Genomic DNA, 13,285 nt, shown 5'->3' with positions numbered 1-13,285 from the left:
TAGCGCTCACCCTCTGCAGGAGGGGCTGAAATGTTTCGACATCACCGCACCCGGCGTGAACGACAGCGGCTAAAGCTACATGGTGCTCGGACTCGGCAGCTAACGTTGGGGATTTGATATTCACTCATCTCACCGTTGAGCCACACTGCGCCACCATGGCTCTTTACGAGTATGTCACCCAGGAGCAGCTGGCGGGCTTCGACAAATACAAGGTAGGATTCAAAGACTGTAGTAGCATGTTAGCAGCTAGCATTGAGCAGACTGTGTGTGTGTGTGAGTGTGTAGGTGCGCGTGTGTGCGTGCATGTGTGTGTGTAGCTGTCACGATCTGTAGGGCGCTTGCTAGGAAAAGAACAGTATGTAAAGTTAGCAAAAATCGAACCGGATGCAAGTAACAAGTGTTGAAATGGTTCACTAAAGCTTGTCTTAGATCTATTTGCTATAATTGTCATATAATTTATAATTTTTATGTTTTTTTATTATTAGCCTTTGTATAATAACAATAAATTGATTGGTGCTCAGACATGGGGCCAGCTATTCAAAAGCACCATCGGAGTGTTAAAATATTTATGTAAATGTCCTGATCTAGGATATTTAATCAAAGCGTAACGATGAGATGCTTGACAATCGTCTTTTAAGCATCATACATACATTTAAAGTCAGAAGAATAAAGCAAACCAAACAATCGAACGTTTCTAATCGATTAATTTCGGTCTGCGAGGGTTTATTCTGAAAGTGGTGACCGGAAGTTTATTGTTTAGCGTGCCAGTTGACTTTGGCGCACTGTGCTAATAGTTAGCTAACGTCCCTTTCTCCCTGCCGGTGTTTGTATATGAAAATGAGGCCAACTGCGAAAACATATTTCAGACCCCCCCCCACCCCCCCACCTGTCTCCTTTATAAACAGAAGACTTCAGTGATGTGTTGTTCTTCTGTTATTACACAGAAGAGAAAGTAAAACAGCTCGAAGCAGTAGACTGATGGGAAACAGGTACAACAGACAGGGACTGACATCTCAAATCCCTTTTAGAGACTCTACAGTGTCCACAGACACGTGTTGTAAAAGCACTACCTCTCCCACGAAGTTTTTAGTGTTTACTGGGACAACAGTGTGGTAATACATGAAACCAGTGGCTGACAGGGAAAAAAAAAAAAAAAGGAGTGGCAGTTATTCCATTGGAAGTCAAAAGGCAGTCCAGTATAGATAAGAGGAAACATTGTCCCTTGCTGAGTGTACAGGTTTTAGTTTATCTGTACAATTTGTGTCCCTGAAGTGTACAGGCGAGAATCCCTGGCGATAAGCGGTGTAGTTGTGATGTAAGGCTGTTCTCTATACGCGATGTGTATACATGTTGTCCTGCCCATGTTCTCTGTCCCCGAACCATCGAAGCTGAGATCACTGAGGCTTTCACTCTAATACAACCTCTTTTGATTAGTGTAGGAATCCACTTCCCTGAGGTGATCAGCATGTGAGACCCTTTTCCCCATTATAGCTTTTTGTAAGTGGTGGCTACGATGCCTCAAGCAGAAGTCGAGGGGGACAAAATGACAGTGAATGAAGGGATTGTAGCTCTTTTTGATAAGAGAACTTGTTTTCTCAGAAGGTGCGAGCATGGGCCTGCATGCGAGCTCGCGCGTTTAAAGCACATGGTCAGATTTATAGATGGTTCTGCTGATGTTCTCGCTGCATTTTTCACGCTGCCACCCAGCTCTGTAATGCTCACTTCCTTTGCAACACTTCACACACTCTGCAGTGCCACTTCTCTTGGTAGGAGAGTAACGTGTGTCTCTGTCAGGGAATGAATGTGGTTGGCATTTGTGTAGGCATGCTTGCACAAGACGAGGGTGGAAATTGTAGCTGCGCTGTTTGTTACCGCCGCCAAGGAGGTTCTGTTTTCATTGCTCAATATCTATCTGTCGGCAGGAATACGCAAAAAAAAAAAATCAGAAACAATTTTCGTTGAAACTTGATGGAAACGTGGGGTATCAGCCAAGGAAGAACCCATTTATTTTTTGGAGCAGATTTGATTAAAGGGGCAGATCCGAGATTTGTCTTTTACTCACCTTAACATTGCATTATAGGACGTTTTTCATAAATTTTGTGAATTGAGATCTTGATTTTTTTTTAAAAATGGATAGGCTTGTCGTTCTAGGAGTGTCGTTCTAGTTGTGTAGTGATGATTAATCACATTGGCAACATTTGTTTGTTTTAGGACCAACCTGTTTGATATTACATAACATCGAGACAATGTTGATTCACAGTGAACTTTCCCAATGAAGTCCGAGAAAAGTTAAGTCAAGGGTGGCTTAATTTAAAGATGTCTCACCTAAATGATCAAGCATGTTCAGGTTCCCTTGATTCAAATTTTTTTTTAATAACCATGAACTGGATGACTGACAATCTTTGCAGACTTCTTAATGAAGCATTTCAGTGTGGTCAAATTTCCTGTAATCTGTGAATCAAATTTCTCAGAATATATTAGAAGATTAATAGTGCATGCTGAAAAAACAGTGCTTTGCTATAGTGCTAATCTGTGCCCTGCAGTTTAGACTGCTATATTGTTTCCATAGTAAGCACATTTAATTCAAACTTAACTCAAAACACAGCCATATACACACCTTGTATGAACTCCAGGGACGTTGCGCTGTAGCACTCGCACTTGTCCGTCACGTCTGGATAAAGTTGCAAAGACTGGAATCAGGTTTGCTTTGACCTGCGTGATGACAGGCCACCAAAATACTCCAGTACAGAAGTTACATGTGGCCTTTTCTTACAACTCCTGGTTTACTTATGATCATAAGTCAAACAGATAAAAGTAGATGAACTCTTGTTGTTTGATAATCACATCCTGACTGATTACGTTACTGAATGTGTTTCTTTGCAGTACAGCGCAGTGGACTCAAATCCCCTGTCCGTCTACGTCATGCACCCTTTCTGGAACTTTGTTGTGAAGGTGAGAAAGACCTGTTCAACTTGATCTGTGTTTGGGCGTCTGGTCGAGCTGCATTATTAATGAGGTTTCCAAGCTGTCCACTGTGATACAGTAACAACACAGCCTTACACACACACACACACACACATTCGTATTCACACTTGCACACACACACACTCTCCTTTGTCTCAGTGTCAGAACACATCCGTCTCTGATCGTTAATGTCTGATCTGGACTGTGGAGAATGGCGGTGGGTTGTTTTGATGCATATGCACAAACCACTCATCATCTTTTCGATGAATGTTTCCATTTTCCTCGTAAACAGCTCGATCAAGCACTGATGCATTAATTTACTTATCTGTATCAAACCATTGTGTTTACATTAATCTCAGCTTGACTGAAACCTGACATTACTTGTAACAAATGTATGTTCCCTTTCCTGAAATCATCTCTGCCCAGAATATGTGACGCAAATAATAGCTGTCTCATTATGTAAACACTGTTATTATTACAACAAGAAGATTGACAGTGGTATTGTTATAGTTATTGTTTTGAATCTCTTTTTGTCTTTTCTCACCTCCTCCTCCACAGTTTCTACCGACATCGCTGGCTCCAAACCTCATTACATTTACAGGCTTTATGTTTCTTGTGTTGAACTTCCTCATGTTGGCCTTCTACGACTTTGACTTCACTGCCTCTGGTAGGTCTTCCGCATACTTGACTTTTGCACTGACCTCTACAGAAATGCTGGTAAAAACGTTTCCATTGCACACTCTGATCAATCACCATCAGTGTCAAAATTACACACAAGTGCAAGAATAAACTTAAGCAAAGAACATGATAAGATGCTGATTCATATTTTTAGGGACCATTCTTCAGTCAGATTAACTCAAACTCCATTTGTTTGGATCAGACTATGGTTAGCTGAGATTAGGTGTTGAATACTGTGTCTCTGTGTGGTATGATGTGTACTTACACTATTTGTGTCTCAGCTGCAGCACATGTACACGTGCCTAGTTTGGTCTGGGTTTCTGCAGGGATCTTCAACTTCTTGGCGTATACACTCGGTGAGTCCTAACCCCCGTCACCCCTGTGTGTTATTCTATCTCTCTCTCTGACTGTGTGAGAGGCTCGGGGGAAGTCCTCCTCTCCAGTGGCCCCCAGGGCTGATCTCACAGCTTAAAGCAATCAGGCTACAAAAATAACTGTAAAGGCTTACCGTATGTGTAACATCCTGGAGACATGGATATATATTTAATTGCTTTTAGTGATAGTGAGTGTGTTGTCTGTTCAAATGTGATTGTGTTGATGAGAAAGCCACGTAGCTCTTTCATCAGGTAAAAGCAGATACCAATGTCAACAGGATGCCACATTGATCAATCAGCAGAATCATCATCTGAAAATACGGTTCTGACGTGAAAAAATGGATGTGCAATTTAAATGTGAATTTATCTGAATGTGGAATATGATCATGCTGCAGCATTTGTACTGTATCAACCCGAAACACCTTCACTCTGCTGTCAACAACACATAATGACGACTGTCAGTATTCAAAGGATGTTGTGTTTTTCGAGAGACTGATGTATTTGTGCCACATTCGCATTACTCTCCACCACAATCATTACACTTTTCAGTCAGTGATTCAAATACTAACGAATGTCTCTGAGCTTATCATACCTGCAGTGGAAGAGCGTGCATACCAAGAGTAGATGTCCTCTAATATTCTACAGGCTGCCAGTCAGTGATTCTAACCATTGACCCTGTTCAGACCTGGAATCAACGTCCGTCCTGAGGGATCTGTTGGTCGTCAGCTCTAAATACTGATCAGAGGTTGTGACAGTAAATTCAGTGACGGGAAGCAGCAATGTGAATGTTTCTTAAAGACTTGGTGCAGTTATGCGAGTGTGAGCCGCAGCTTTAGCGGAAATGTGAGACATGTAAAAAAAAAAAAAAAAAAAAAATTAAGTTTATGTTTTTCAATACAAATTTTCATATGGATATGTTGTGTGTGTATTGTGCCTCTTCCGTGTGTTTTAGATGGTGTCGATGGAAAACAGGCGCGACGCACCAACTCCTCCACACCACTAGGGGAGCTTTTTGATCACGGCCTGGACAGCTGGGCCTGCATCTACTTTGTGGCCACTGTTTACTCCATATTTGGACGTGGTGAGTGCGGTGTGGGTGTGGCCACGCTGTATTACATCCTGTGGGTGGTGCTGTTTTCCTTCATCCTGTCTCACTGGGAGAAATACAACACTGGCATCTTGTTTCTGCCCTGGGGATACGACATCAGCCAAGTGGTAAAGACACACACACATAAACATTCTTATTAACATTAACACTCCAGCCGTCTGATGACCTGGTGTCTCGTCTCCTTCCAGACCATCTCCCTTGTTTACATGGTCACCGCTGTGGTTGGCGTGGAAACATGGTACGAGCCAATCCTGTTCCACTTCCTCTACAGAGACCTTTTCACCTTTATGATCATTGGTGAGCCGTGACTGGTCAAACTAGATTCATTCACTCTGTCAAAGCAGCTACACTAATCAATGTTTGTTGATTTCCAGCTTGTTCTTTCACTGTGACCTTACCCATGAGCCTCTACAATGTCCTGAAGTAAGTTCAGTTTTCATCAGCGTTTCATTATATTGTAGAATCGTCTTCACTCAGCGCTCTGAACTCTTTCCTCCCCGTGGTGTTTCAGGGCTTATCGCAGTAACACTCTGAAGCACAGCAACCTGTACGAAGCCTTCCTGCCCTTCCTCTCTCCTGTCCTCCTCTTCATCTTGTCCACCATTTGGGTGGTGTTTTCTCCATCCAACATCCTTGAGCTGCAGCCCAGGACCTACTACCTCATGGTGGGGACAGCATTCGCCAATGTCACGGTGAGAGTCTGCAGATTTTTCAACACAGTAGCTGCTTTCAGACATGCACTGAAGTCCGGACATTTTCCTGACATTTTCCAGAAGGGCTGTATGATAGAACCCAAATGTCTGTATCAGTAACTCCATGCATTTTCTGGAAGTCTTTCCGCCAACCCTACTTTTAACATGTCCAGAAAATTTCAGAGTGAGCCCATGTGAGAACACTGCAGGAAAATGTCCAGAAAATTCCTAGCGAGCGCGATTCTAACATGATGAGAACAGATGTGAAACTGGAAGAACACAAATATCTCAGGACTAAAAAGAGGAGCCATGCACGTACAAGACTCAGACAAAGATTCACAAGCTTTTGGCAGAAGTCAAAGTCTATGTTGATGTGCTTTAAACAGTGTGTGACCCTGACAATCTCCTGCTGCGTCCTTCATATGTGAAAGGAAAGTTTCATGTAAAGTTTGTGCAAAGTTCATGCCTGAATACAGCTACACACACACACACACACACACACAGATACATGTTTTGTGGTTTTGATAACATGAAAGTCCCGTCTTCAAGTGTTCATGTTTGTGTTAATTTCGCAGTGTAAGCTGATTGTGTGTCAGATGAGTAACACACGTTGCCAGGCGCTCAGCTGGCTGTTGCTGCCCATGTCGTTGGTGGTGGCGTTAGCGGTCACTGGAGTGGTCGCCAGCGAGACGCTACTGCTGTATCTGTGGACAGCTGCTGTCATACTAGCACATATACACTACGGTGTATCAGTGGTAAGAGCACACACAAGGATACTTCACTTTTCTATTTTCCTTTTATAAAAAAACCTTTCTTCGTGAGTTGAAGTTAAAGTGAATCAAATTTATTGAGAGACTTCAGAATGACAGACAGAATTTCGAGTTAAAGTCTTGTGTAGGTACATGTTTGACATCACATACTTGGATTTGAATGAGATTAAAATAAAGTTGTTGTTTTTTTTGTTTTATTTTATTTTCTAGGTGCAACAGCTCAGCGACCACTTCAACATCTTCGCCTTCTCCCTGAAGAAGCCAAACAGTGACTGACAGGAGGAGGAACGAATTGGCTTGAAAGGAGCGGAGGTTTAAACTCCTCCCCTCCTCTACTCTACCGACACTTCACTCTCATCACCGCGGAAACCACATCCCCTCCCCTCCATCCACGACGACGCCGCAAGTGGAACGGACTATGGCCCCATTTTCCGCTGTCTCCAAACACACATTCCGAACCAACCAACCAAACCCTGTCTCGGCGATGGGGCGGGCCCAGGGGCTCTGGCTTCCGTCATTGGTGATTGGCTAACTTGGTTAAGCCAATGAGGTGCAATTGTTTCCTACGGAAATGTGCTTCAGTCATGAGGACAAGAGCCCTGACGAGCCATGCAAACACACACACGAACAAAAGTTATTCTGCTTTCATGCAGATCATTTATATCTTGTGGCAGGTATTCCCATACAAACACACACACACACACCTAGTTATACACTCGCATAGTATTATGAATGTATAAAATGCCTTGGGAAAACATAATTTGAGTTTAAAGCATTTACAGAAAGTAGTGCTATTTCAAAACTGACCAAACCTCTGAACTCTGACCACGTGCGGCTCTCGCGTTCACAGCTGCGTCCAAAGTTTAAAGGTTCAGTCACCTGTTTTTCATGGGATGATTGGAAGTTGGAAATCTCTGATATATGTTAATAACTATATATATATCTATATATATATATATAGATATATATATATATATCTATATATATGTCTATATATATATAAACTGTATGTGATGGGTTCGGGGCAATTTGGTTTCAGTGAAATGAATCTTTAAAGAATTATGATTGGTCCTGTAAAACAATGAATTAACACCAAATTAATTCCACATTCAGCTCTGTAATGATAGCTGTTAAGAGCAAATAGAGTTAACCTCTGACATTTTGAACTCTACTAATGTTTGACCTCTGTCTGAGCACTGGCCTCCTAGCTCTCCCTACCTTCTGAGGTGTCGCGGTTTCATGCTAATTCGTTCAGTTTCTCTTTCTTTTCTTTTTTTTTTTTTAACATACATTTATTTTATGGTATCATTTGTTGGTCTGTCTCCAGGGCAGTGGTGTGTGGTCTAGTGGCGCAGCGCTTGAATGAAGAGTGTGTCCAAAAACCAGTAACGGAGCGGACTCACTCTGAGGGAACAAACCGTTGCACAGGACACCGCAAACACCACACAACAGTGCCTAGTGTCACACTCTACAGCTCTCACACACACACACACACACACACACACACACACACACACACACACACACACACACACTCACACTCACACTCTATGTCACCACACCTTTTATATTGTCTGTCAGGTAATTTGTGTGTTGCTGCATTTGTTTTTGTTTTTCAGTCTTTAAACACTGTTCCTCTATGTGACTGTTTCCACGGTGAAGATGGAGATTCAGTAGTAGCTGCAAACTGGGACAAGATGACAAGTTCTCAGTGTTTTCATAATACAACATAGACAGTTTGTCAGTGTGACTGTAGTTTGGATGAAATAATTTATTTTGTGTGTCATCTGACACTTTCACCTCCCTTTTAGCATTGTTTCAATGTCAGCACTTAATCTGTCTGGACATTTATCTAGAAAAGTTCAAGCTCGGCCTGATCCAAACCTAAATGATCAATGTCGAGCCGAGACTAAGGAAATCTATGAGTCGTCTTATTATTTTCAAACCTTTACTCTCAACCAGAATGGGAACAGACTGGTGGAGCGCTGGTTCACATATCACACCTCACTTTCCCCTGACAAAAACCAGGTGGAACAGATGTGCTACAGTTTGTATGAAGGAAACTGGTTCTGAAGAACCAACTGTTGGGAAAGCCTTGCACTTGCCTTGTGGATGGTAAGTCCTGTCTGGAGTTGACTGAACTGAACATTAAGTCTGAATGTGAGTTGAGGTAATTATGGTCATGCTTACCGATTAAATGGTGCATAGGAAATATCATGTAAAAATATACTTGTATCTTGGACTTCAGATTTGCTTATGCTTTTCGTTCACTTGTTTTTTGTACATACACTGTGAGCAACAGTGAACATGTACACCCAGAGTGTCACTGCAGTCTTGTCAGGGAGAGCAGAACATCCAACTCTACTGCCATAACACCCAGTGCAGCGGCCCATGGTGGTTTCCCATAGCTCTGCACTGCGGCTGTGGAAAGCTCGTATACGGTCAAGAGCACATTGTAATAGTTGACAAGTCCTTTTTAATAAAGCCCCACATCTGTAACTGTAGAGACTTGAGAACAGCTGATTGTGAGATGCACTGTGTGTATGTGCTGATCCATGTATGTATGGGTGTGTACTCTGTATGTGTGAATATCTGTGTAAATACATACATTATTTCTTCATTTTTGTATTTTATTTTTTGGAAACGGGATTGTTTCTCAGTTGGTTGAATTTTTTTTTTTTCTTGTGCAACTCTTGACGGGTGAGATGCTCGACCAGTAGAGGAGAACCAATCAGCAGTGATCTTGTCAGGTTCAAGCCTCGCAAAGCTTCATAGCTGTCGAAGCAGTTCCTACATCTGACAAACGTTTTATGAACAATTTTCATCTCCGCTGCCCCACTCGCTGATTGGATCGTTCTCGAGGTCACAACTCTGGGATAGTTTGGAGGCTGCAGAAACTACAAACACTGCTAAATGCAGACAAGCATTTCAAGTCCAAATTAGCAAAAGAATCTGCCAGCAGAGTGAGATACACATAAAGAGACTAAACAAGGCAGAAAAACGTTAAAAAAACACATTTCTCATTGTTGGTAGATAAATTCCTTCTGAGTTTCCTGATAGTCAAACCTCCATTTTCACAGTTACTTTCTCTGGGCATTTTTCTGTACTGTGCTCCTCAGCTTAACTCACCACATTCTAGGACAAACTGCCCCTCCTCCTGGATTAATGACCCAAACCTTTCAAATTGTGATTAAGTTGTTGTAAAATGCTGCTCTGGAAAATACTCCAGGGCTCCTGGGTGGCTACTTGTGACGTTGTATTTAACCAGTGGAAGAAAAGACTGTCCAGAATCAAATAAAAGTCAAATTTTCTTTAACCATGTCAATGTGTCCGAGGCAGAAACGTTTGTGATAGATTTTAAAGGCTGAAGTTTCTTTATTCTCCACTAGGGACCAGCAGAGAGCAGTTTTGAGCCTTTTTTACTCAGTACTCAAGTCATTGTGTTGAAAACAAATACAGAGGTTACATACAGATCATGGGCTGTTGTGTGTGTGTGTGTATATATATATATACTTTTATTCCATTGCTTATACACATTTCTTAAAAATATTAGTTTTTCTTTTGCCTTCATCATTTCTCCTCCTTTCTGTCTTCCCTGCCTTCCTCTGTCAGGTCTCCTTTTTGTTTTCCTTTCTCCTCTCCTCACTTTCTTCTTCTTTCCTCCTCCCTGTCTCCTCTCCTCCCTTACTTCCTCTGTCCTGTCTCCTCTCCTCCCTTACTTCCTCTGTCCTGTTACCGCTTTCCTCTGACTTTTAAGTTTGAGAAAAATATGCCCCAACACCCCCCCAAAAGGAACAGCTATAAAACTGTAAATATATTCAGTGGCTTAAATCTTTTTTCCCTGAGTTCTCCTCTCCTCCTCTTCCTCTCTCCTCATCTTCCTCATCTTCCTCTCTCCCATTTCTCTTGCCTCTTCTTCTCTCCCTCCTCTGTTCTTGAACGCTAAGTTGTGATTATGAGTTGATAGTTGTGTTGCTGCCACTGAATCTCTTGAGAGACTTTATGAGGCCTGATGTGTCCCAGTGGCTCCACAGGGCTTCTCTCCCGCATCTGTCAACACGCAGCATCTTTCCACTTTGAAATCGCTTCCTTCATCTCCCACTCCTCTCCCTCTGTGTGTGTGTCTGTTGGTGAGTCTTTGATTCTGTGTTATTCTTCTCTCTCCATGTGTTCTTATACTGGGAAGACTCCAGTCATTGGTCTGCAGCTTCTGCCTAATAATTAATTTGCTGTTCAAACGTTGAAGCAAACGTCTTTGTCTGTCTGTGTGTCTAAACTCCCTTACTCTGCTGTAAATATAAAAATATTGTATAAAAAACCCTACACTGTAAATATGGAATAATTGTATAAATTCTATTACCCTCTTTTAAATATAAAGATTTTGTATAAATTCCATTGCAGTGTTGCAAAAACAGAAGTATAGTTATTACTGTGTTCTAAATGAGAAAATACTGCATAAATTTCATAATTGTGTGATAAATAAAACTAAATATTATGAATATTCTGTTGTGTATCATTATTTTAGCAGGTCAGGGGTTGATTTTAGGAGAGACGCTATAATCTGATCGAAAACTTAACCTCTTTTAAATAAAGCTTTAATAATCTGCCTGCTGTGAATAAGTGTTTCTATTTACCTTTGGGTGAAAGATGCAGATTTGATGGTAGCTGGGTTGCAATAGTTGTTTTGATTTCATTCAACGAAAAACAATGGTACTTTCAATGCCACAGAAATATTGTCCTTGATATTTAGTCAAAAACCTCTGGAAACAATCATGACGACAAAGCAACAGAAACCAAATGAAAATACAAAACAGGTGACGAGGTGTTTATTGTTTTGGCCTGAAGCTTCTTCTTGGTTCAAGCATGTTTACCGTGAACCTGGCCAGGACTCGTAACCATAGTAACTGCGGAGGTGGGAGTGTGCTGATGTGGGACCACATGAGGAAAAGGTCTGACAATCATGTGGATGTGAAACAGTAAAACATAGTAACAAGTCCTGAGTGTAGAGAAGTTTGCTTTCATCAAACCACTTCATGTAAAACAATGCAGACAGATGGGAGAGAAGTTGTGCTAATCGAACAAGTTGCACTACACAGGGCCTCCAGCAGATGGCACTGTAGGTCAACACATGTTATAGCCTCCATGAATGTTGACTCACAGCTGAAGATCAACAAGACAGAATCATCAAAGTCAAGTTTCTGTGCACGTTTCACACATTTCCCTCTGACTTCCACAGGTTGATTTTATCGTCATCTTCACAGTTTGAACCTGAGCTGAACTGAACGCCTCTGACTCATGAGACTCCCTGTGACAGACTTCATTAGTTATTGATTGTCTGGTAGAAAACAAGAGAGAGAGAGAGTCTGTGTACAAAACCTCTTCTCCAAGCTCCTGGTTAAGGTTGGTGGTAAGATGTGAGCTGTGGTTACATTAAGGTTGAGGCATGAATTGGTCACAGTTAAGGTTTGTTTCATTTGTCCACTATGAATGGAAGTCAATGCATAGTCCTAATAAGGATAGCTGCACAAATCTGTGTGTGTTTTTAAGGCCTCGCGGGGATCAAGTCAGAGGGGATGGAGGGTTTTAGAATATTAAAAACATTTAATATTGAATAATCCTGAGGGAGAAACTGCCAGAAATCGTCAAAGCAGCAGAGCTGTGTGACGAGTTTGTGTTTGATAAAGACTTCTCTGTCAGAGTCGGTGTGTTTGAAACTTGGAGGCCCAGCATGTCTGTGTTGGATCGGCCGTGTGTTGTGAAAGTGGAGGTGCTGAGTTGTGCCTGTCATAACAGCTGGCGGCACCGACGCTCGCTTATCAGAAATATGACTCTGATGATCCAGCAGTGATTCATTCAGACCATGAGCTGGAAACCAAAGCCGTCATCCACCTCTTTCTACGTTACGGTTTCACTTATTCCACTTGACTTTTTCCTTTATTTTACACTCATATAGTTTTATCTTCCTCACAGGAATACACAATCAAACGTTTCAAATGGGAACATTTAACTGCAGAAGAAAAGAAACGAGGGTCTGCAGTGTCTCCTGCAGCTTGGGGAACTTTTCCACCGTCCAAAACATTTTATTTATTTATATTTTGCTAAAATATAGATGGGCTCAGCTGCAGGGGAACAAACTACACCCCTTTCAGAACAGTTTTAAGCCAAATGTTCCCTTTGTGAAGAGTTTATAAATCAGACTCAAATCATTAACTCATGCTTTATGGATCAGTTATAAGTCACTGGTAGATTCAAGTTTTATCCTCCTCCAGCAGGACTGTTTTTTTATCTGCAGGGCATCTACACCAGTTTTTCAAGCATTTATTAATGACATGAAAATTGATGACTCACTCTCGAGAGATTGTTCACAACCTGGAAACCCAGACTGAGGGATTAATGTAACTATTACAACTTATAAACCTTTTATAAAAGGGTCCCTCATGAGGAAGAATACATGTGGAGCTTAAAGCAACATTATGACATGGAAATGTTTGACTTCTGTGTCCACAGAGGTAAACATCTCAGCTGCTTTAACATCTGCACTGAAGTTCCCTATATTTTCCAGAGGGGCTGTATGTGAGAACGCACGTTTCCTGCAAGATTCCTGGTAAACTGTCTGAGTGAGCCCATGTGAAAAAACAGCAGAAAGATGTCAGGAATATTCACAGCGAGCAAGTGGACTCTTCTGTGACATGTCAAACA

At 41.7% G+C, this 13,285-nt stretch overlaps 1 protein-coding gene across 3 annotated transcripts; it reads left to right on the top strand.

Annotated features, from left to right (window-relative positions):
• Positions 1–50: 50 nt before the first annotated feature.
• Positions 51–8,079, top strand: selenoi (selenoprotein I). 3 transcript variants are annotated; one of them, XM_034580081.1, is made up of 10 exons: positions 51–212; positions 2,884–2,952; positions 3,523–3,631; positions 3,924–3,998; positions 4,969–5,231; positions 5,313–5,421; positions 5,499–5,547; positions 5,636–5,816; positions 6,392–6,571; positions 6,797–8,079. In XM_034580081.1, the coding sequence occupies exons 1-10, from the start codon at positions 156–158 to the stop codon at positions 6,902–6,904; spliced, it is 1,200 nt and encodes a 399-aa protein (XP_034435972.1). In that variant the 5' UTR covers positions 51–155; the 3' UTR covers positions 6,905–8,079. The 3 variants fall into 3 exon arrangements, with proteins under 3 accessions (XP_034435972.1, XP_034435973.1, XP_034435975.1); XM_034580082.1 differs by having other exon boundaries at positions 62–212; positions 6,797–6,862; XM_034580084.1 differs by lacking the exons at positions 6,392–6,571; positions 6,797–8,079 and adding exons at positions 5,957–6,010; positions 6,053–6,083 and having other exon boundaries at positions 62–212; positions 5,636–5,830.
• Positions 8,080–13,285: the final 5,206 nt, after the last annotated feature.

This window comes from Hippoglossus hippoglossus, chromosome 24, assembly GCF_009819705.1.
Source record: "Hippoglossus hippoglossus isolate fHipHip1 chromosome 24, fHipHip1.pri, whole genome shotgun sequence".
In the NCBI taxonomy this organism is placed as follows: domain Eukaryota; kingdom Metazoa; phylum Chordata; class Actinopteri; order Pleuronectiformes; family Pleuronectidae; genus Hippoglossus; species Hippoglossus hippoglossus.
This window is presented reverse-complemented; position numbering and strand designations above follow the sequence as displayed.